This window comes from Schistocerca americana, chromosome 5 (assembly GCF_021461395.2).
Source record: "Schistocerca americana isolate TAMUIC-IGC-003095 chromosome 5, iqSchAmer2.1, whole genome shotgun sequence".
NCBI classification, from domain to species: Eukaryota; Metazoa; Arthropoda; class Insecta; order Orthoptera; family Acrididae; genus Schistocerca; species Schistocerca americana.
The window spans coordinates 557,471,753-557,497,923 of record NC_060123.1 but is presented as its reverse complement, the minus strand read 5'-3'; the positions used below and the strand labels follow the sequence as shown (position 1 = coordinate 557,497,923).

The 26,171-nt window shown below is 42.1% G+C and overlaps 1 protein-coding gene across 2 annotated transcripts in view; it reads right to left on the bottom strand.

Moving 5' to 3' along the window:
* Positions 1–2,514: 2,514 nt before the first annotated feature.
* LOC124615367 (alpha-aspartyl dipeptidase) overlaps positions 2,515–26,171 on the bottom strand; it is a 42,449-nt gene continuing 18,792 nt past the window's right edge. For both annotated transcript variants that reach the window (XM_047143186.1, XM_047143188.1), the window contains exons 6-7: positions 15,591–15,733; positions 2,515–2,718 (exon numbers count right to left, since the gene is read on the bottom strand). In XM_047143186.1, the coding sequence (XP_046999142.1) occupies positions 2,658–2,718; positions 15,591–15,733 (204 nt within the window). In that variant the 3' untranslated portion in view covers positions 2,515–2,657. The remainder of the gene's footprint in view (positions 2,719–15,590; positions 15,734–26,171) is intronic.

Here is a 26,171-nt window from a genome sequence, read left to right as displayed (position 1 = left end):
GTTTATTTTTACATTACCTTAACTCTTACACTTCCAGTATTAAGGTATAATTTCTAGTTTTTAATATAAGCATTACTCTTTATGTGCAGTTTATCACTACGGATAATTAAAATGTACTAAATTGTTGAATAAAATCATCTTGTCTTTCTACTTTATCTGGTATTCACCCAATACCCAGAATTCACTTTATACATGGCAGACTCTAAACAGGCCAAGGTGTACTGATATATTTTAAAATAAAGCAAATGGGAGTATGTACAGTAGAAACCACAAACTGTGCATCTAGATTCACTCAAGATATTGTCTCACTTCACTGTTAGTGAACGCTCACAGAAAATACTTACAGTTCTTCTATTAAGTTGATCGTAGTGGTGGTGGTGGTGGTGGTGGTGGTGGTTGTTGTTGTTGTTGTAGCTGGATGTATGTATCAATATCATGAAAAGGATAGTTGTTACTCACCATACAGCAGATATGCTGAGTAGCAGATAGGCACAACAAAAAGACTGTCACAAAATACGCTTTTGGTCAACAAGGCCTTTGTCAAAAATAGACCACACACACACACACACACACACACACACACACACACACAAAAAAAAAGACATTGCTTATAAGTATGTATGTCAATAATGATGTTACCTATTTAATGAGGAGGATAGCCTGAGGACTGAGTGTTGCTTCATGCTCAGTAAATCCTAGCATATAATTAACTAACTTTACCAGATTAGTAAACATTTATAGGCGTGCATTTTGTGCTGACACGTGTGCTTACTTGGAGTTGAAAGCCCTCCAACCAAGGGTTCACAGCACATTTCTTTTGGTGCTACAGAATGGAAAAGAACACACAGTACAGCATGGGCAGTTACTAAAAAAGTAATAATTAATACCCTAGAGAAGCATATAAATCACAAATAAAAAGTAATAGGCTGCTTTCCAGTGCAAGTTACAATGCAAAACTGGGATGCAGAGTAAAATTGTTCATCCTGCTCTATGGTGGACTAGATTCAGTGACACACACTATGTGATCAAAAGTATCCGGACACCTGGCTGAAAATTACTTACAAGTTCATGGTGGCCTCCATTGGTAATGCTGCAGTTCAGTATGGTGTTGGCCTACCCTTAGCCTTGATGACAGCCTCTACTCTCGCAGGCATATGTTCAATAAGGTGTTGGAAGGTTTCTTGGGGAACGGTAGCCAATTCTTAATGGAATGCTGCACTGAGGAGACATATCGATGTCGGTCTGTGAGACCTGGCACGAAGTCAGCATTCCAAAACATCCCAAAGGTGTTCTGTAGAATTCAGGTCAGGACTCTGTGCAGGCCAGTCCATTACAGGGATGTTATTGTCATGTAACCACTCCGCTACAGGCCGTGCGTTATGAACAGGTGCTTGATAATGTTGAAAGATGCAAACGCCATCCCGAATTGCTCATCAACAGTGGGAAGCAGAAAGGTGCTTAAAACATCAATGTAGGCCTGCGCTGTCATAGTACCATGCAAAACAACAAGGGGTGCAAACACTCTCCATGAAAAACATGACCACACTATACCACCACCGCCTCAGAATTGTATTGCTGGCACTACACACGTTAGCAGATGACATCCACTGGGCATTCGCCACAACCACACCCCGCCATTGGATCGTCACATTGTGTACCATGAATCGTCACTCCACACAACATTTTTTCACTGTTCAATTGTCCAATGCTTACGCTCCTCACACCAAGTTAGGCGTTGTTGGGCATTTACTGAGATGATGTGTGGCAGCCACTCGACCATGAAATCCAAGTTTTCTCACCTCCCACTTTACTGTCATAGTACTTGCAGCGGATCCTGATGCAGTTTGGAATTACTGTGTGATGACCTGGATAGAAGTCTGCCTATTACACATTATGATCTTCTTCAATTGTCTGCGGTCTGTTTCAGTCAACAGACGAGGTCGGCCTGTACACTTTCGTGCTGTATGTGTCCCTTCACATTTCCACTTCACTATCACATCAGAAACAGTGGACCCAGGGTTATTTAGGAGTGTGGAAACTCGTATACAGACATTATGAGACAAGTGACACCCAATCACCTGACCACGTTCAAAGTCCGTGAGTTCCACGTAGTGCCCCATTCTGCTCTCTCACAATGTCTAATGACTACTGAGGTTGCTGATATAAAGTACCTGGCAGTAGGTGGTAGCACAATGCACCTAATATGAAAAATGTATGTTTCTGGGGGTGTCTGGATACTTTTGTTCACATAGTGTATGAAAGGTCCTGAAATCTTTTTGAACAAAACATCATTCTTATTATGGTGGTGTTACATTTTAAGATGAATATTCCTGACCTAAAAGTTTAAAAAAAAAAAATGGGAACTCCAGGTCGGAATATCAACAACATTGTTGATCTAAAAATTTGTATTTGAATGCTGAATGTTTGTGTGTGTTTTCATCAAATAAGGTATAAAACTTAAGTCATGCAATTATTAAGTAAGACATTAAAATGCTGCAATGACAAACTATCATGTAAAATAACATGGTTCTCCACCAAGACATTTATTATTATAATCGTGTTGTTAATTGGTGCAAGTAGATATCCTTATCTTCTCCATTAACATTTCCTTTACAGTTCCTGCACTGATAAGAGGGGTAAAGAGCTGAAGAATAAACTTAAATTTGCAGCAGGAAACTAACGTCTGCTCCAACATCCAGTTCTTTAGGCTGCTTTGCACTGAAACAGTTCAAGAGTAAAAGAGAATTATTGGACGCAATGAACAATTGATCTGAGGTACAAAACCATGGCTACAAAGAATAAGAAAGCTATAAGCACTAAGATAAAAGTCACACAAAAGCAGAAATGTAGATACATGTCTCTTTAATCAAATATTTTCCTCTGGAGTGAAGAGAGAGAAAACAGCAATAAAAATACTAGCGAAAACTGAAGAAGGGGAAAACAAACACACATATATCTGAGAGGAAATCATACTTGTTCTTCACCCCTGTGAACAGGAAGCAACAGATCGTTGTGAGGAGACCAATAGTAAGTCACTGACAAAAATATTACAGTTTGTAATACGGAAGACAATGAAAGAGGAAATCCCACTGAGGCTAACAAAATTTTCTTTCTCCAGAGAGAGCCAAATATACCACCACTGAGGAAACAGAAAAAGATAGTAACAATGAATGACTATATGCAATGCCTGAGTATTTTCCACCCTTCTTTTTTCAAATTCCATTTTCTTCATCCATCTATGAGCATTTATCTTCTGCTGCTGTTCCTGCCATCTTAGGTTGAAAGTAAAATTAATACTCTTTTTTAAAAATGGCAATACAATCTGCATAAAAATAAAACTCTGTGGTACATAAAAACATACCTTTGAACATGCCATGAATTTGTTACTTGCATTCAATGCCTTTAGATCTAGTGCACCACAAGACACACTGCACGCAAGAACAGGATGGTGACACTCACCATTCATTCATACATTCAATAAGACACTGAAGGATCCACACTTTTTAATTCGTTTCCATTAATAATGTGGAAACAGCAATTACAGGAGCAGCATCAACTACAAGCACAACAGCAAGAAAAGTAAATACAGTCTTAGTAGTGGCAGCAACAACTGAAGTACTTACTTGCTCAGAACTTGAAATATGTACACACAACTATATTGGCCATGTGACTGCCATTTCCTCAGCCCCGTGTATCCAAGGAAGACTGGGACATGTAGGCCAAACCCATTCATTTCAACTACATTTTTAAATATATTCAGTACATGCTACATTTTTGATGACACAAAAGATCTGTTTCAACTTCTCAGTCACCACGGATAGAACCTCATGTATGCAGATGGAATCATCGTCGATTAATCTAAGTTACAGGTGGCCATCAGAGCACATTCATTCACTAACTTTTAATAAGGACTTTTAATAAGTTACTGACTTGACTAGTTGTAGTCTTCGTACTGACAGGGATGTATTGGTGTCAAGTGATAATTCTATTTATTTATTTATCTATTATCATCCCAATGATCACATTTGTGATATAGGATTTGTCAGAATACATTTCAACAAACATATAGTATCTTAACAAAAAAAATTTTCTATGCTGAATTCATTCTGATCAATTTATGAAGAACAACTGTGAAACCATTTGCCTATTATTTGATAAAGCCACTAACCTGTTGAAATTTCCATCAGCCTTGTAATACACGTATGTGAAATGCACTTCCTGTACCAAATGTCATGTAATTTCTAAACAAGAGTCCCCATCATGGCTTACATTAAAATCACATTGGCAATGTATGCTTGTCAGCTGTGGGTCACTGCCTGTAAATTCTGTGTTTCAGAGGGTCCAGTTGCCTCCCCAACTTCCCTTGTATCAATAATATGCCTTTCAACTCTATGGAATGCCTAGCTCTGACAAACCAGCAGTTGCAGAAAAGGTTATGTTTGTTCATGCTGGGTTCTGCAGCTGCTGTACATCGTGAAAATAATCAACACAGATATGTTAGTATGTTGTTATCTGAATATCAGATACAAACTGGGAAGTACACCTTAAATATTAAAGGAAGGAAGATTAGAATTCAACATGCTGTCTATAGTGCAGTCAGATGGAGCACAAGCTCAGATTACAAAAGGTTGGGGAATGAAATTGGGAATGTCATTTTCAAAGGAACCATACTGGCATTTGCATGGAGTGATTAAGGGAAATCATGGGAAATATAAGCCTACATGGCTGGACAGAGACTTGAACTGTTGTACTCTTGAATGCAAGGCTTACATATTGTCGATCAAGTGGTTTCCTGGACTCGTCTGCTGCTACATGCAACAGAGGCGCTTTCAAACTATTTTCAGGTCATGACATAATAATAATAATGATAATAATAATAATAATAAAGATTTTATTGTCTTTAGGCCATTACAGCAATTGACAACGTCAAATGAAGTTACAATTTATAATACAGTGTGATAAGGTACTGACTACTGAAATATTTTAGCTTATATTACAATAAATGTACAGTGGGTCATCTGTTGGATTACTGCATTTTACAGTTGAAGAATTCATTGATATCATAGAACAGGTGGGCAATAAACCATTCATGCAGTCTTTCTTTGAATGTATGTTCAGGAAGATCCTGTATGGCATGTGGCGGCTTATTAAATAGTTTGTGCCCTGTGACTTCATAGCTATTTATTGATTTTGATAGTCTGTGGTAAGGCGTGTATATGTGTTTGATGCTTCTTGTGTTGTAACAATGTACATTTTCTCTATGTTTCACATCTTTTAGGTTCTTCTTCGAAAAGATTAAGACATTGTATATATAGAGGTTTATTACAGTCATAATTCTTTGTTTAGTAAATAAGGGTTTGCAGTGAGCCTTATGTGAAGAATTTGTAATTATCCCTAGGCTTTCTTCTGCAATAATAGGATGTCATGTATATGACTACAGTTACCCCACAAGATAATGCCATAGGATATTATACTTTGGAAAAATGCAAAATAAGATGATCTGATGTATGTTTCAGGTACACAATTTCTGAGTTGTCTTAATAAATAAATTACTCTAGATAGCCTACTACTAATATACACTCCTGGAAATGGAAAAAAGAACACATTGACACCGGTGTGTCAGACCCACCATACTTGCTCCGGACACTGCGAGAGGGCTGTACAAGCAATGATCACACGCACGGCACAGTGGACACACCAGGAACCGCGGTGTTGGCCGTCGAATGGCGCTAGCTGCGCAGCATTTGTGCACCGCCGCCGTCAGTGTCAGCCAGTTTGCCGTGGCATACGGAGCTCCATCGCAGTCTTTAACACTGGTAGCATGCCGCGACAGCGTGGACGTGAACCGTATGTGCAGTTGACGGACTTTGAGCGAGGGCGTATAGTGGGCATGCGGAAGGCCGGGTGGACGTACTGCCGAATTGCTCAACACGTGGGGCGTGAGGTCTCCACAGTACATCGATGTTGTCGCCAGTGGTCGGCGGAAGGTGCACGTGCCCGGCGACCTCGGACCGGACCGCAGCGACGCACGGATGCACGCCAAGACCATAGGATCCTACGCAGTGCCGTAGGGGACCGCACCGCCACTTCCCAGCAAATTAGGGACACTGTTGCTCCTGGGGTATCGGCGAGGACCATTCGCAACCGTCTCCATGAAGCTGGGCTACGGTCCCGCACACCGTTAGGCCGTCTTCCGCTCACGCCCCAACATCGTGCAGCCTGCCTCCAGTGGTGTCGCGACAGGCGTGAATGGAGGGACGAATGGAGACGTGTCGTCTTCAGCGATGAGAGTCGCTTCTGCCTTGGTGCCAATGATGGTCGTATGCGTGTTTGGCGCCTTGCAGGTGAGCGCCACAATCAGGACTGCATGCGACCGAGGCACACAGGGCCAACACCTGGCATCATGGTGTGGGGAGCGATCTCCTACACTGGCCGTACACCACTGGTGATCGTCGAGGGGACACTGAATAGTGCACGGTACATCCAAACCGTCATCGAACCCATCATTCTACCATTCCTAGACCGGAAAGGGAACTTGCTGTTCCAACAGGACAATGCACGTCCGCATGTATCCCGTGCCACCCAACGTGCTCTAGAAGGTGTAAGTCAACTACCCTGGCCAGCAAGATCTCCGGATCTGTCCCCCATTGAGCATGTTTGGGACTGGATGAAGCGTCGTCTCACGCGGTCTGCACGTCCAGCACGAACGCTGGTCCAACTGAGGCGCCAGGTGGAAATGGCATGGCAAGCCGTTCCACAGGACTACATCCAGCATCTCTACGATCGTCTCCATGGGAGAATAGCAGCCTGCATTGCTGCGAAAGGTGGATATACACTGTACTAGTGCCGACATTGTGCATGCTCTGTTGCCTGTGTCTATGTGCCTGTGGTTCTGTCAGTGTGATCATGTGATGTATCTGACCCCAGGAATGTGTCAATAAAGTTTCCCCTTCCTGGGACAATGAATTCACGGTGTTCTTATTTCAATTTCCAGGAGTGTAGTTTACATATTGGCCCCAGGATAACTTTTCGTCTAAATAAACTCCCAGGAATTTAACAGAACTAGGGTCATCAGATAGTGGCTTGTCTCTTAGAGTGAAGATTATCTGCTGAGTTTTATTTTCATTTAGCGGGAAACCATTTGCTCTGAACCAATATGCCGCATGAGTGAGTGTATTTTCAGCACAGGTTTTAAGATCATTAAGATTGTTACTGCTATGAAGAAAAGTTGTATCATCTGCATACAATACTGTGGTGGATCTAATAAACGAGGGGAGGTCATTGATCATTATCAGAAACAGGAAGGGCCCCAGTACAGATCCCTGAGGCACACCTACTTTAACATTTTCTATGTTTGACATTTCCTTACCAACACAAACTACCTGTTTACGGTTGTTGAGATAAGCTTCTAATAGTCTGAGACTGTTTCCTTTGATGCCGTAGAATTCTAGTTTCTCTAATGGTGGCGTGTGCTCAACACAGTCGAAGGCCTTGCTTAGGTCACAGAATGAGACCTGAGCGAAGCCTTTGTTCTCAAAAACTTTGAGGATGTAACTGACTTCCGTGTTGATTGCATCAATGGTCGACAGATTCATCCTAAACCCGTATTGTGTAGCATTAATTATTCCTAGATTCTCAGAGTGAGATGATAGTTGTTGGTACGTGATGCATTCTATTACCTTTGAGAATGCAGGTACTATTGAAATAGGCCTGTGACATCACACTATTCACACTTTTGTAATATCTGCCAATTTTACATACACCTAAGGCTAAAACATGAAAATTGTGACATAATGTGATAATGGAGGATAATTGGTTTCCATTTTTTTGTGCTACATTATTCTTTTATCTTTTCATTAAAAATCCCTGAGAGATTCATGCTGCAGAAGAGAACTTTCAATTCCTCTTAACAAAAACCACTGCTTCTCTACAGAAACATGAATGTTCAGGTTTTTGTTGGTGTATATTATACAGGAAAAGTTCTAAGGCTTATGGCCAGATCATCATGTCACACGCACACAATATTTCCACAACAGAATGAACTGTCATTAGGAATGCTGATGGACTGATTTCAGAAAGCTGGAATGGGTATCATTTATACCTACGGTCTCATTGGCAGGTCACCCCATTGGTCTGTCCATAGCACTTTCCAACAAAGATAGAAAATAGGTGGAAGCAAGGCCACGTCTGAATAGCTCAGTTTTGTACTTGAAAGTGTGTAAACCGCCGAAGTGGCATCAAATAGAAAGACATGCACCAGACGGCCGAACAACTCCAGATGGGGTCTGCCAGCCAATAATACTACATGATCATTTCATTTCAACAGCTCACTCATTTCATCAATGTATTTCTCACAGTTCACTCTAGATACTTTTCAATAGAGGACCAGGTAGGTTTGTCACCACCCTAACAAACATGGAACTACACGAGAATGCCTGAACAATCCTAGAGAAGGGCCTCAACTTTGCTTCAGAACTATGGTACACCAATACACTGTCTAGTAGATGCAGTGAAGCATGTCACTTCTAGACTTCCTAATGAAGCAGCCTAGGTGGTCAGATGGAGATGCCTCAAGAAAAGAGGGGGCACTGTTGCCTAGTTTGGGAGTTTATATGGACACTAATACTCTCTGAAGACAAAGGCAACACTACAATATCGCTACCAAAAGATCACTATGTGGAGAAGATGAAACACCAGCTAAATGACCCTGCGAAGAGAAGACTATGGAAAGATATGATGACAAAGGTCCATGAGAGTGCTGAGATTTCTCCAAGAATTGGCATTCCTAAAGATGTCACTTAGAAATCACATAGGCAAGGACTGGTGTAGCCAAGGTTATATGGACATCTTAGAATTAATAAGAACGCTATACCTCTTTCCCCCATTTTCAGCAACATTGGAGGCCCAACATTCAGGACTTTGTACAATGGCTCGCTACTGTGTGTGTTGGACCTTCCATCGAGCTACGGACCCCCTTGAAGATGTCTCCCGCAGTCGGAGACGAAACGTCGGGAATCACCACAGAATTCATCAACCGACCACAGCATAACAGCCCGGATAATTATAATGGACAAGATATTTCCGGCCGTGAAAGTCTACATTTTAGTATCATTCTTACCAGCTTTGACATTGTATACTTTGCATGGGAGCTTCTAGAAGAGTCCCTGAAGCTGCTTGATAAGAAATTGGATGACGGACCTATTAGGCATGGCCTTACCTTGAATTGAATTGAATTGAATTGAATTTTTATTTGATCCTGTAAGATTACATTGTGTACAGTAAATGTACGTGTAATATAGGACATGTCAAAGTATTAACATCCTTTATCACTTATTTTTCTGCACCTTTAGCTTACATTTTTACATCACTGATAATGAATAACAATATATACAAATTTAATGGCATAAGTATTCTGCAACACTGTAAAACTCTTTTTCAATGAGATAGTCTTTAAGTTTCATTGGAAAGTCATTGTGAAGTACACTATCTTGCAGGTTTTTGGTCAGACTTTTTAGCAGTCTGATACCAGAGTACTGGGATCCTTTTTCGAGCTTTGCCAGTCGGTGGGGTATGCTCCGTACTTCATTCTTCCTTCTTGTATTGGGGGTGTGTACACTAGCATTTGTAATCCAGTCCTCACTCCCTTTTTTGATGTACATTATTGTTTTGTATATATACAACGATGAAAAAGTTAAGATACCTAAATTCTTTAAACAGTTTCTGCACGTTTCAGAGGTCTTTCTTCTTAAAATGGTCCCAATTGCTTTTTTTTGTAATGTGAACACTCGTTTTGTCTCTTGTTTGTTTGAGTTTCCCCGCACAGTCACTCCATACTGTAAGCATGGTTCGAAAAGTCCATGATACACTGTACACAGAAGGTTCTTGTCTGAATACTGTGATAGCTGCATCATTAAGAATATGACAGAGCTCAGTTTCTTACAGACATTATTAATATGTTTTTTCCATTTCAGTTCATTATCCACAAGAATACCTAAGAATCTAGCAGATTCTACTTCTTCCAGCCTTGTTCCATCAACCTCTCAATTCATGTCTACAGCCTTTTCCTTGTTTTTAAACACTGCATACATAGTCTTTTTTAGATTTATAACCAGTTCATTTTCCAACAGCCATTGAGCTGTGACATTTGCAGATATGTATACTCTTCTCTCAAGCTGTTCCATATTTTGGTCACTATTTAGTATTGTCATGTCATTAGCATACAATATTTTCTTTTCTTCCTCCTCAACACCTATATCATTAACAAACACATTGAATAACAATGGCCCCATTACCGAACCCTGCAGCACTCCATATTTGATGGGTTTGGTTTCTGATTTGTATGAGTTTCCTAATGATAGATACTGCTTGTGGTTGCACAAGTATGATTTTATCCATTCACCTGGTTGCCCCCGAATGCCATAGTTGCTTAATTTTTGTATCAGCATTTCATGGTCAATGGTGTCAAATGCCTTTGAAAGATCCAAAAACATTGCAGAGACAACCTTTTTCTCATCTAAGGACTGTAAAATGTATTCTGTTAGACTGGCAATTGCTGATTCTGTAGATTTACCCTTTCTGAAACCATGTTGTGAGGGTATGAGAATGTTATGTTTGTCCAAATAGTTAACTAATCTGGTATACATAAGTATTTCTAGGATTTTTGAGAAACCTAATATCAGTGAAACTGGTCTGTAGTTGTTGGGATCATCCTTATACCCTTTCTTGTACACTGGCACTACCTTCGTTATCTTCAGTTTTTCTGGAAAAATTGCATATCTGAAAGAACAGTTTGCTATGTTCAGCAGTGGTGGTGTTATCTCCTCACATACCAGCTTTATTACATGATTTGATATTTCATCATCACCAGCCGATTTCTTGGACTTCAGTTTCTGTATAGTTTTCTACAATTCATCTTCCGTGACTGGTCTTAAGAACATAGTACTGCATGATCTTTTTGGTACCATAATACCCTTCTGTTTTTGACTATTTCTTTCCAATTTTAAGTTTTCTACTACACTGATATAGTTATTATTCAGTATGTTTGCTATTTCCATACCATCTGTGACCACTGTGTTGTCTATTTTAATTGACCTAATACCTTCTTCTTTGTTTGACCCATCTTTTTCCTTTCTTTCAGCATTGATTGCATTCCAAGCTGCCTTTGCCTTGTTTTTTGAGTTCGCTTTAGTGGTGTCAATTGCTCTTGCTTTGGCTTCTCTTATTGTTTTTCTATACTTCTTTTTTAACATTTTATAGTTTTCAGCTTCGCCCATCCGTCTCACATCCTGAAGCTTCCTTCGCTGTTCTAGTATTTTACTGGTAATCCACTGTGTTTGATCTTGATGCCTTTCTTGTCTCTTTACTTTGGGAAATGCTACATTAAAATGGTACTTAATTGTTGAAATAAATGTCCAGAAAGATGACGCCGATAGGAAAGTGTAGTGACGCTTCTCTCTCGCTAAAAAGGCAAAAAATGAACAGTTCTTCATGTAGAGGCTACTGTGAAGAGGCCAATGGGAAGCCACTGGCAGCCCGGTTCTCGCCATTGTTGTGGAACTACATAGCTTTGAAGAAGCAGATCAAGAATTTGCAAATTGGAAGTCAACTTGATTCTTTCCATACTTAGGTGACACATTTGTTATTTGGCCACATGAGAAAGACAAACTAGAAGATTTCCTACACCTAAATTCAATACAACCCAAAATTGCTTTCTTAATGGAAATGGAAGGGAAACTACCATTTCTGGATATGTTGGTTAGGAGGAAAGCGGATAGCACACTGTGACATAGTGTATACCACAAACCCACTCATACAGATACATAGATGGTCCAACAACATTAATGTGACTAACACCTATGTTCAACATCAACATACAATAATCACTCACAGATGGCAGGTGGAAGCACTAGCAGTGGAGGGTATATAAAGCAAGTCGATGGATATGGAAAACAGTGTGGTCATTGTATTGTGGAAATGGAGAGGTTTATTTGATGTCCAAAGGCGTATGAGCATTGGCCTTTGGACCAAGTGTGGAAGCATTTACAAAACAGTTAAGTTTGTAAACTGTTCATGTGCCACTGTGGTTAAAGTATACCGTGCATGGCAAAATGGTGCTATAAAAAACTGGTACCGGGCAACTATAATGCACTATGGGCCACAGAAGACAGGGGTGTAGAGATGTGTACGGGCGAATAGACGTGTAACTCTTGAGCAAATGACCATCCAGATGAATAAAGGAGATATCAGCAGTCTCTCCTCAATGACCGTTCGCAAACATTGGTACATATGGGGCTCGTACAGCATGTGCATGGTTCAGGGGCCCGTGCTGATTGTTGTTAATTGAAGGCAACGGACGGTTGGAATTCGCACACCAGTACTGCAACTGAACATTAAATGAGTGGTGACAGGTGGTCTTTCCAGATGAACCATATTTTATGCTCCACTGGACTGAAAGCAAACACCCTGCAATGATTGCTGGAAGGATCCGGGCCAAAGGAGGAAGTTTTATGATCCGGGGAATGTTTTCATGGCATTCTCTGGTTGATCTCAACATTCTAGAAGACACAATGGACCAACAAAAGTATGAATCTATCCTCGGCGACCATTCCACCCCTCCATGCAGTCCATCTTTCCTTCTCATCCTGTGTGGTAAGTCTCCGACTCGCAGTTCTGGGTGACTTTCCTGAAATCCACCCCTTTTCCTAGACCTTTCCAGTCCATTTCCTACCCCTCTTCCTTCCCCTTCAACCCCTCTGCGTAAAGAAGGAACCACTGGCTCAGAAAGCTTGCCTAATTACAACTGCCTTTTGTGTGTATGTGTGTATTCTGCCGCCGCTTGGTTAGTAGATTTTTTATAGATCCAATTAAATTATTTTGTCAAAAATTGATTGTTTTCATTGTTATATTAACCTACATGAAGTTTGTTTTTGCTGAGCATGTCATCTACCAGCAGGACAATGCAACGTGTCACACAGCTCACAGTGTGTGTGTGTGCATGGTACGAAAAACACCAGGATCAGTTTACGATACTCCCCTAGCTGCCAAACTCCCAGTTTTAAAGCCAGTTAACAATCTGAGGGACCACCTCAATCAGACTTTTCGTATCATGGGCAACCAAGAAATCTATTGCAGCTCGCCACAGCATTGGAATCGGCATGGCTCCGTAACCCTTTCAGTACCTTCCAGAACCCCACTGGCTCTCTTCCTGCACTTCTTGCAGTGGTCTGCACTGCAAAAATGGTTATTCAGGCTTTTGACAGGTGGCCACATCAGTATAATTGGGCAGTGTATCTACATGCTGAGAGTCACTACTATCCAGCATATAGAAGCAGTGTTCTCAAGACATAGGTACATAAATCTCATACAAAGGCAGACAGTAACAATTTAGCAGCTGAAATAGAACCTCTAAAAATGATTTCTGCAGTAATCATACATGAGTAACAAATTTGTGACAGCCTCTGACCTATACTCATGGACAGTGGGGATAACAGAAGCCATTAGTGACCATTTCCCTTCCACATTCTTGCACTGAGTCCAGCAGAATAGGTTGTATTACGGCAAAGCATAATACCTGTATTATAAAAAGGATAGATTTCTACTCACCGTAAAGATAAGACACTGAGTTGCAGACAGGCATAACAAAGTGCCTGTCAGCAACTCAATATGTCACCTTTAAAGCGACTATCAATCTATCCTCTTCATAATATTGTCGATACTCCAACCTCAACTTTCCATTGTTTGGAAGAGCATAAATGCTATGCATACTACACCTGCCAGCCTAGATTAAATACCTTCAAGGCAGGATAAAAGACAATTGCATTCTCTGTGAGTTGATAGTGTACCAAATTCCTTGCCAGTGTTATTCATCATACATAAGCTGAACAGTCAGAACCTTGAAAGAACACAGCACTGAACACCAATGGCACACACACTTAGGACAACTGGGCAAGTCAACAGTTGTGGGACTCCACCAATTTCAACTGGATCGTACTGACACAAATCTCCAACTTCTAGGGTCCCTTATAACAGAACTAACTGAAATTAAAATAAAGGCAAACCCTTTTAACCTTGGTTCACGGTACCACCTCAGTAAATCCCGAGATCCTGACTCCAATCTGCATAAGTAACAGTGGGAAACTACACAACAAAACAAGAATAGAAAAACAAATGGTCAAACAATGAGAGGGGCAAATTACATTGGCAATGTTGGACATAACAGCAAACAAAGCATAGCACTGAGACGCAGAGAAAGTATGAAATGCTTGACTGACGATGGAATCTATACGTATAAAGAGCACCTGCTTGAGCTACTGACATCAGTCCATCAGTACCCTTGATGGCGACAACTCATTCTGTACTTGAAATATTCTGCATGCCTGAAATAATGATCTGATCACCTCTCCGAGAACTTCTCCTTCTTACTGATACAAGAGTTGTATAATGGCCACGAAGATGACTATGTAATATTAAAGATTTTGCTAACTAATAACACATACTAATGGGCTTCCTATGCATTGCATTGGGCTCAGAAATGATCCTCTTCGAAGTTTTTTTTTTTTAAGGCTTTTACATATTGCATCAAATGGAAAGGCAAAAGGTGTTGTGTCTCAGAAAAGATAAAATGTCCCCATGGAACGTTAGGTCACTAAACAAAATAGAACACAAATATAACACTATGAAGAAACAGAGGAAGACACAAGACCACATGGACGGATTTAGATTAACCTCTATAAGTAAGCATACCAGGAAAAGCAGAAGAAGCTGGTAATTAAGATTGTGACACATTGCATCACAACCACCACATCACAAGGTAATTGACATATGAAGTAGATGATAGAAAATATGAAGGAGTTGAGCTTGTATCAAATAATGTGTCCCACATACAAAAGTGCATGCTTGAACTGAACGCTGGGCAATTCTATCCCTTTGTTCCAAAGGGGTGGCTGCCTCAACTGACTGTCATCTGCTGACCAGTGTACTTTGAGCTTTCTTATTGCTATCTCCATTTTAAATTGTCACCATCACAGTTAGTAACATCGTCTGCTCTGCTACAGTTTTATCCCTTTTTGGTATTATAAGACTTCCTTCAGGCAGTATATGGTCAGATATCTGTTGCTTTGGTTGATCCTATGTTTGTGCAGATATTCATTTTTTGGTACTCTAGTGAGAAAATTTTGATTTTGAAAGCTAATCTTTGTCAGTTTTTATATTTTTCTATCATAACCGGTTAGTACAATTGTTGGCAGACTCACTAGCTGTAGCTTACAAGTTATTTAAGCTTTGGCTGTATTTCCCGTACCACACACTCGCCATTCGCAATGGAGCATCCACCACTACAGCTGTCCCACCCCCCACAACACTATCTGCACAGGTACAGATCAAATTATCTTGTGTGCATTCTAAATGCAGAGAAAATTCATTTACTCTGTAGGTACAACCAAGAGCAAGGCACAACCATGAGCCACATCGTGTGTGATATGCATTTTGGTACATAGTCTTGAATGATGCCACACACACACACACACACACACACACACACACACACACACACACGCACACACGTTACAATGTGCCCTAATGATAATACTTACGGACTAAATAATTTTGCTCCACATAATCCCTTAAGAACAGCTTTATTGCCTTCAACATGCAAAATACACCCCTCTCTCATTCCTAGGACAGGTGGCATTCCAGAAATTTCATGATACTGTCTGATTCGCTCCTCACGTGTCTCCTAAAGAACAGCCAACCACAATAGAAATTAGAAACATCAAAGAAAACTACCTGTTTCATGGCTAATTTTAAGAGTAAAATACAGTACTTAAACATATGGAAATGACAATTTAACATTAACACAGTTAAATGACAAGTGCTGAATGTAAATATATGGTCAGAAAGACATTAGTGATAGACCAACACTTTAGTTCTGCCTACATCATTTCTAGGTATGCTTACTGAAATGCACAAGATGTGTGAAGCATATAATTACTATTATGACCTAAAGCACAAACACAAAACTTGGGGGGGGGGGGGGGGGGGGGGATGAAGAGCAAAAAAGGAGAGGAGTGAAGAAGGGGAAACACAGGTGTGGATGTTGGCAGAGAGTGTACACAGAGAGGGTGGGAGATGGAAATAGGTAGGACGTTGCAAGGGTTCAGTTAGTTTATAAATTACTTTGTCACTGGTATTCAGCTCCAAGAAGTCTGTGAACCCCCGAATCATTAATAAACTGTTCTTACATCTGTAGAAGAAATCTATTTATATCAAAACCAGAACTCATCAACTCTGATTTGCTTGAAGGCTTTTATTATGCCAAACTTCCAAAGCAAAAAACAGGAGTATCCATACATCAGTATTTACATTTTTAATGTTCTAGTCATTGGTATTCCTTGACATCATGGTTTGTGCAGAAGATTCTTCACTGTCTCCAATCACTTTGCATGCCATGATGCCAATTACCACTTTAATGCTCTTGGGATGGCAATATCTATATCTCAGACAAAAATAATAAACCATTCAAAGCAAGACTTGCTCCTTACTAAGTCTTCTTACAAAATAATTAAACTTTTAACTTCTGTATGACTTTTTCCAGATAAACAAAGGAATAGATCTTCTGCTAATAAAGCTTCTTCTTTTATATTCAAAATTGGTACAAGATTTCACCTTCAATCAATGAAATGATTTATTTTCAAAAACTTTGGACATAGAACATCTGGGAAATCTCATACCCTCACAATGTGATTATGACAGAGGGTGTGGAAAATGTTGGGTGAAAGGTGTGGGGACTGTAGGTTATCGTAGGCTGAGGTCGGAATAATTCAGTGAGTGGAAAATGTGCTGAAAGGCATCCCATCCATGCAGTTAAGAAAAGCTGGTGGTGGAGGGGAGGATCCACTTGGCTAAGGTAGTGAAGCAGCCATTAAAATCGAGCAGGTTATGTTCAGCTGCATGTTGTGCCACAGGGTGCTCACTTTGCTCTTGGCCACAGTGTGATGGTGAGATTCAAAAAGTTGGGCAATTGTTGCAGCAGAACTGGTATATAATACAGCAGCTTTCACAAGTGGCCCAGCCTCCGATGGTGTAGGGTAAGCTTACAACAGGACTGGAATAGGAAGTGGGGGGAGGGGGAGGAGATGGATTGGACAGGTCTTACACCTGGGTTTTCCACAGGGATATGATCCCTGTGGCAAGGGGTTGGAATTGGGAGTAGCATAGGGATAGACTAATATGTTGTGGGGGTTGGGTGGGCAACGGAACACCACTTGAGGATGGGTGGAAAGGATCTCGTGTAGGATGTCCCTCATTTCAGGACATGATGCTCGGTAATCAAAACCCTGACAAAGGATGAGGTGCAGCTGCGGGAGATGGTAGTCAGTCGTGTGTGTGTGTGTGTGTGTGTGTGTGTGTGTGTGTGTGTGTGTGTGAGTGAGTGAGTGAGTGAGTGAGTGAGAGAGAGAGAGAGAGAGAGAGAGAGAGAGAGAGAGAGAGGTGCTGCTTGCTTGTGTGAATAAATGAGTGTGGTATTTCTTTTCTGATGAAGGCTTTGGCTGCAAGTTAATGTGTTTTTGTTGTGCCTGTCTGCAACTCAACTTGTCATCTTTGTGGTGAGTAGCAACCTATCTTTTCCTTACATTGGTGATATTCCAACCTAAAGTTTCCATTACTTGATTTTGAAAAGTTGATTAGACAAGTGAGCCATGAGAAACCTATCAGATCTGTTGGTAATGATATGCCAGAATTCTCTGATTAAATGAACACAGAGATAAGTGAATCTAGAGATAACCTTAAGGGTAGTATTGTAAAGTATTGTGTAGCATGAACAGTCAAGAAAGGCAGGAAGATATTTCTGCTTAGCACAAGTGGTAGGGAAATTATTACAAATTAGCTGAGCAGTCAACAACAAACATTCAGAGTAGGTGAGGATAGATGCATGATACATGATCTATGACAGATATTAACAAATGTTGTAGGCCACATGCTAGATACTTTTGTGACTGGAAGATGGTGATGGTGGGAAGGACCTGTCATGCTTCAACAGCACTATTATAAAATTACTACTATAGCAGAGAGAATGGCATAGCTGATCCTAATGACACCAAATCCTTGCTGACAAACAAAAGCATTTGGATAGTTTTGCATGAAGCATTTAATAAAATTGAAAGCAAGGTCATATCTTCAGATTTAAAACAAATTCCTGTAAAGTTTTGGTACTACATAAAATCAGTCAATACATATAAAGTCACCTGTCCAGATACTAAATGATAACGGTGGCACCAAAGCAGAATCTTTTGTCTAAAATATTTTTTTCACTGACAGAGATCATAAAATAGTTTCTTTTTTTGACTAGTTTCACAGATGTGAAGATGGCAGACATAGAAGAAAGTGGCCATGGAACTGAAAAACAACTGAAGATATAAGGTAAAGCAATGGGACTTGATGTGGAAGCTGTTCGATTCTATATCAAATATGTAGAATAACTAGACCCCTCTTTTAATAACTGCTTACTGCAGACAAAGTAAGTATTGTTAAAAAAATTCTGCAAATATTTTCAAGTACAGACAGATGAAAAGTGTGATTTTAAGGAACACTAAAACCAAGTGCTATGAAAGCTAGCAAAAGTAATGCACAAGCTCACAAAAATGTGAGTTTTCATATCCAAGGTACTGATAATGACAATGTAGCACTGTGACAGTTTCCTCTACAGTCAGCTTTACAATGAAAATATAGGGCCAAGAATTCTGCTTTGACTGCTAACGAGCCTCTGAATGGCATGGGCAGAGTGGATCACTTCACTGGAGGCACTGTATGCGAAGCTCAGGGTGCACTTGATTTACATCACCTAAAATACCATGTGGCTACCTCAGGATTAAAAACAAGGTGACAGAATGGGCCCAGACTATAAATGAATCATAAAGTCACAGCAAAATCCAACTCACACACTGGTGGGTGGATACTTGGTAGAAGCAATACAGTCATTCACGAAGTTTATTCCTTCAACCTAAATTACCCAGAAAGGTTCAGAATACACCATGTTAATCCCAGTTTGGGGAGGGGGGGGGGGGAGAGTGAATTTCTTGACAAGATGTGGCTCTTCTTACTCTTTGTATCTAAAGAGAATGCACCTCATTCACAGAGGTACCTGGACATCAGTCAAGGTACATCTCTTATTAGCAATGCAAATAATGGGATGCCCATTAATCTTCCATATTATTTAGTATATTTATGAAGGCGCTGTACATTTGTCATCTACTACCACAACAGAGAAATGGTTCTGTTCTGTTTTGTTTCGTTTTAGGGCGCAAAAACAAATAGGGTCATACGCGACCATGTCAGAACTGTAGAACACGAAGACAAAGAGAGGAGTTAAAAATGACTACATATTAATCCCAATCGACAGAAGAGGAGACAGCTAAAAACAGGGACGTGAAGAAATGAGTATAAAATATGCTATAGAGAAATGGAGGTCCTGAACTAAAAATTAAATGGCCTTTACCACACTGCTAAGATGAATAAAAAGTAATACACGGCCAACAGCCCATGTGTCATTCATTAAAACGGCCGATAACTCAGACAGAAAACATAAACGAGAACGTAAATGTTTAAAAACTGGTCATTCCATCAGGAAATGGCGGACCATCAAAGGTTGAGTGCAATGAGTACAATGTGGTGAGGGAGCACCACTTAAATGGTGATGGCTAAAAAGACAGTGTCCAATACGCAAACCTAACTAAAATAATGATCTCACAGTGAGAGGACTGAGAGGAGGTTGTCCAAGCCGCTGGGAGAGGCTTAATAATCGGACTTGTTCCCATGAAGGGAGGACCAGTGGTGATGCAAAAGTGACGCCACTTGCTGACAGACAGCAACATAAAGATCATCAGAGGGAATGTTAGAACTAGTGGATTGAGGTACAAGGACTGCAGCCTTGGCAGCAGTGTTAGTGGCCTCATTTTCTCTCAGACTGACCAGGAACCCACGTAAACATCACAGTGGCTCCATCAATAGAGAAAAAGTGACAGTTTCCCTGGACCCATCGCACTGAGGGATGGATGGTGTACAGCACACAAAGGCTTTGAAGGGAACCAAGAGAATCTTAGCAGATGACGCAATTGAAAAGCCTGTGTCACCGGATGTACTGCATAGACTGACACAGGGCAAAGAACTCTGCTGTAAATACTGAGCAGTGCTACAGAAGCCCAATGACAAAGGCACACCCGACACCACGGTCAGTCCAAAAGCCATCAGTGTACACGTAGGTACCAGTGCAAAATTCCGTGCGAAGGTCATGATACTGAAGGCGATAGAGTGAGGTTGGAGTAGTGTCCTTAGGAATCGAATGGTGGCGAAGGTGATTATGAGCTGCCATATGAAGTCAAGGTGGTGAAGGGTTCACACCCACTGGGAAAGTTGCAGACAGCATGAAGTTAAGCAGCCAGAGCAAGAGCCGAATGCAAACTCCAGGATGTAACTCTGAAGAGGGATGCGCCCATATTGGTGTCAAAGGAGTCACTGAAGAAGGAGGCATAGGACAGGTGGCCACACACGGCAGGCAAATGGCGTGCATATCCGCTGAGAAGAAAGTCATGGCGATAGGACAGCTGTAGTCTGGCAGTGTCTGCATACAGACTCTCAGGTGTGGTGATGTGAAGGGTGCCAACGGCCAAACAGGTGCCTCGATGGTGGATAGAATTGAGACAGCATAAGAGGGATGGAACTGCAGAGTACAAACGAAACATCCACAGTCTAGTTTCAAATGGACAAGGGACCGGTGCAAATGGAGGAGGGTGGTTTGATCTGTTCCCCAGGAAGTATGACTGAGGACATGTAGGACACTGAGGGACCACATACAGTGGGCTACCAGATAAGACACATGGGAGGACCACGAAAGGTTCCTAACAAGCATTAACTCCAGGAATTTCGAAGTTTCAATGAACAGAGGAGCAACAGGCCGAAGATGTAAAGATGGTGGAAGAAACCAATTGCACCACCAGAAATTCATACAAGAGGTTTTGTCAGTGGAAAAATGAAAGCCATTGTCGATGCTCCATGAGGAAAGACAATCAAGACATCGCTGAAGTTGCCTCTCAAAGAGACAAGTCCTTGGAGAATTGCAATAGATGGCAAAATCATCAACAAAAAGGCAGTCGGAGATGCCCGGCAGGAGACAGGGCACTATAGGGTTAACAGCGATAGCAAAGAGGATGACATCCAGGACGGAACCCTGGGGCACACCGTTTTCCTGGATAAAGGTGTCAGACAAGGCAGAACCCACACGTACCTTGAAAACTCGGTCTTTTAAAAATTCCTGAAGGAAATGGGACATACAGCCACGGAAGCCCAACATGTATAGAGTATGGAGGATACCAATCCTCCTGCAGGTGTCGTAGGTTTTCTCCAAATAAAAAACACGATCACAGTCTGGGGTTTCTACAGAAAACCATTCACGACATGGGTAGACAAAGTGATGAGATGGTCAACTGCAGAACAGCACGCTTGAAATCTACACTGTGCAGTGGTTAGTAAATTTGCTAGACTCAAGCCACCATACCAGCCAGGTGTGAATCATACTTTCCATAGTATTGCAAATACAGCTGGTGAGAGAAATTGGGCGGCAGCTAGAAGGAGGCTGTTTGTCCTTACCGGGCTTAGGTATGGGTATGACAGTGGGTTCACGGCAGTGTCTGGGACTCGTGCCCTCGGCCCAGATGTGGTTGTATGTCTGAATCAGAAAGTGCTTGCCCACAAGAGAAAGGTGTTGCAAGTTCTGAATGTGAACATCGTCTAGGCTTGGGGCAGAGGATCAGGATGAAGTGAGAGCTTGATCTAGCTTCCTCATAGTGAAGGAGCACTGCAGCACTCATGATTCTGAGAGGAGAAGGGTATGGCCTGAGCCTCCTCTGCTTGTCTCCAATGGAGGAAGGCACGGTGATGTTGCACACACTCTCAGCTGGGCTGGTGTAAAAGGCACCAGTTACCAAAGAGATGCCTCGAGGTTGGATAGCATTGAGACGGCGTAAGAGGGATGGAACTGCAGATGCATAAATAAAACATCCATGGTCTACTTTTGAATGGACAAGGGTCCAGTGCAAATGGAGGAGGGTGGTTCAATCTGCTCCCCAGGAAGTATCACTGAGGACATTGAGGGACTACATACAATGGGCTGCCAGGTAAGACATGTGGGAGGGACCAATAGTTTCCTATTGAGCATGAGCCCCATGAATTTCATAGTTTCAATGAACGGAAGAGCAACAGGCCTAAGATGTAAAGATGGTGAAAGACACCAACTGTGCCGTCAGATATCATACAACTGGTTTTGTCAGTGGAGAAATGAAAGCCAGGGTTCCGAAATCTCTGCAAAATGGTGGCCCAAGGTGTCGGAGATAGCAATAGGGTCCCCTATGACATGATGTGCTACTGTCAGGCCAGAAATTGGGGAAAGAACCATTGGTCCCAAAGCTCCTGGTTCCAAAGAGCCATTGGAGGTTGGCCCACATGATGGAAGGGGGAGTGGAACTGATAAAAGAATTACTGAATGAAATTCAGCTAGCTTTTCTGCTAGCCTGGAGAACACGAAAACAATGTGCACACAGCTGCTAATAATGAATGCAGTTTGCCATCATATGTGATGAGGGTTAAAAATGCAGAGAACATGTCTCCACATGTGAATTGCTTTGCAGCATGCCTCCGTCGACTGAGGTACCGGGACATGTCATGGTAAAGAGGAAGTACGAGGAATGTAATGTTCTGCGGAGGTGAGGATAACGTTTGTAAGATATTCTACCTAGTCATCACAACTGGGGAAATGTTCACTGAAGATGGCCAGGGAGGAGTAAAGCCTCCAGTCAGCCTTAGTAAGCTCCCATTTGGGTGTGAACAGAGGTGGGGTAGAAGTCAGCATACGGATAGCACATGGGAAATGTACACTCGAGTATGTGTCGGAGAGAACAGATCACTAGAGACGATGAACAAGTTGGGCAGTGAAGGAGGATAGGTCCAAATCGCAATAAGTGTGTGTGGAGTCGGAAAGGAATGTGCGTGCTCCCTTGTTTAGGCAGAGGAGGTTAAGTTGATTGAGAAGGTCAGCCATAAGGGCATCTCTCCGACAGGTTCTGGGAGAACCGCAAATGGGAAGGTGCACATTAAAGTCACTGAGCAGCAGAAAGGGGTGAGGTAGCTGCCCAATATGCTGGAGGAAATCTGCCCTGGTGACAGTGAATGATGGAGGGATGTAAACGTTGCAAAGGGAAATTGTCAAGTGAGAAAGGAGTAGGCAAACTGCAACAGCTTGAAGGTGGGTAGTCACGGAGATGGGTTGACTATGACTGTCATCCCGTATGAGCACCACGACTCCCCTATGAGATGGAAAGCCGTCCTTGAGGGAAAAGTCAAAACAGACTGGGAATAAATGTGAGAGCTCAAAACGGTCATGAGGACACCATTTTGCTTCCTGTAGGCAGAGAACAAGTAGACACTGCGATTCTGAGAGTAGCCGTAAATTCTCTTTGTTTGATCGAAGGCGTTGAACGTTCCAATGAAGGAGAGTCATGACGAAGAAAGGGGAGGAGGAAAAAAAATGAAGGGGTGTCACCTCAGTTTCTGCCAAGTGCCAGCATTCAAAGATTCACTGCTACAGGGGGCAATGGCTGGAGGATACTGCTCCATGAGATCTACAGAGGTGTCGGCTTTCTCTCTTTGTCGAGCTGCGGAGTCCAGAACAGAAAAATGGATGGCTGTGCACACTGGTGACATGGAGGTTGACAAGGCGACACCATTGAAGAGGATCTCCGAGTCGGCGAAGGGGAGACCGTTTGCCTTTGTTTCACTTCTTGGCGCCTTTTTGGTTGGCAGACGAAGACTCAGACGTTTGTTGGCTACAGGGACATAAGAAGTCTTTGTGGGAGTATTCCTTCCATCCTCTCTGGCCTGCCGGTGGTGTAGCAGTTGACTTCACCTTGGGAGGTGAATGGTTGGTGGCTCGTTGCATAACTGGACAAAGAGACGGTGATGCTACCACGACACTGGGCGATTGCACAACCACAGTGCTGAATTTGAGGTCACAGGTCTGCATGGCCATGTCCTTCATGCAGTGAGATGTAGCAAGAACAGTACTGTAAGTGCCAGATGGTAGAATGCAGGGTTTGCAACTAGCCAATAACTTGCGAGCAACTGGGTAAGGCACATTTTCCTTTACTCAGATCTCCTGGAAAGCCCACTCATTGACATACATGGGACAATATTGAGAGGAGGTGGCATGGTCACCATTACAGTTGATACAGCGGGGAGAAGGAGGACACTTGCCCTCATGCGCACCCCTATCACAGGTTACACATTTGGCCGGGCGTTGACAAGTCGTTTGAGTGTGGTTGTAACAATGACAGCAGTGCATTGGGTTCGGAATGTACAGTCGGACTATGATAACTTCATAGCCTCCTTTGATCTTGGACAGAAGCTTCACTCAATCAAAGGTGAGAAAAAGAGTGTGTGTGGGCACTATGGACGCATCTACCTTTTTCATCACCCATCATGGTTGGCAATGACATCCTGATCAGAGAGGTACGATAAGTGAAAATGACACCACAGGAAGAATTCAAAGTTCTATGGGCCTCAACAAGAATAGGATACCCATGGAGAAGTGACATCGCAAGCAGTCATTGTGCTTGAGAATCAGCAGTAGTCTCCAAAAGCAAAGTGCCATTGCATAAATTAGAGAAGGATTTCACAGGGCTGGCAACTGCATCAACACCTTTCTGAACAACAAACAAATTTACTGTTGCAAGAGGTTGACCGTCTTCCGCATGTGAAACCATGTGGAACTGTGGTGCAGCTGGGAGGTTCTTTGAATTGGGAGCTTCATTTGGTTTACCTCTGCTAGATGTTGACTGCAAAGATGATGATTGGCTCATTGTGAGAAAATCCCCTGTGATTACTAGCATCTCTGATGGTGCGCTCCTTCCAACTGGTGGCCCCCCATCAGACGGGGGCTCACATATCTCCCGAACACCTCACAGAGGGACCAATTGGCAATTTGGGAAGGTAGCAGCTCAGGCAATCACCCCTACACGGGCCTGGCCTGTACCAGGGGTACATGGGAACCCTACCTGTTGACCCAGGGCTGGGAAGTACGCATTATCCAGTCACCTATTACACGTTGGCCCTCAGGAGCACACAGGGAGGAGGAAGGAAAAAGCCTCAAATGCCAAAGTGGAGGAAGGACAGGAGAAGATGAATGAAGAAAGGAAAAAAAGAAGTGAAAAATAGTGGTGAGACTGTTCTTATGTCAGCCACTGAAAATGTGGAACACATTCCCAAACATGCCCCAGACATGTTCCCCAAGGAAGGGGGAAAAGGAATAGCAAGAGGATAGACATGCAGCACAGAAGGGAAAGAGACTGCAAAGGCTGGGGACCCTGGTAGCTAAGCACGAACCCGCTGAAAAGTGGTGAGCCGCCTAGGAGGCAGAAATGGTTCTGATGAACCTTGAGACATGTGTCTACACTTTTCTGTTACTTATCAAAACTCCTCACAAGCTGTTTACATGGAATTATCATGTGAATATTGAAATTTTTCTATCATACTGAATACTCAATGATGACAGAGAAATTGAGCCATTTATCATTTACTGCGACGTGCAATATTCCATCTGGGCACATGACATACATCTTGAGGTGAGCCGTAAAAGACACATCAGCTACCGATGTCACACAATTTATTAGCACATGTGTGTCACAATTGTAATTGCAAGTCCAACTACACTGCCAGCAAGGAGCATCCTTGATGGTGGAAGTGCAATACTCTGATGTTCAGTGGGTTGCCACTCACCATGGCCCTTGGCATGGTCTGTTGTCTTCACTGGGAGTAAGTCGTGGAAATAATGGGATTCCTTGCGTTATCCAGATGACATTCAGTCTTCCATTTAATAAGGTTTCTGCCATGCATATCTCCTTAGATGCTAATGAAGGAAATCAAACTGAATTAGCAGTGTTCAAAATTGTTTTATTACAGCATTTTGTTGAACGACTGGTGGATAAACTACGTGCAGTGACGAAAGACTTGGTGAACTGCAAAAGGCAAGTGCAGCATTAATGTTTTACACAGTGTTCTTCCATGGAGTGTGTGGTCTTATCTACATCAGCCGTGTCACACTGGCAAGGTATTTTACATACGTCAACCTT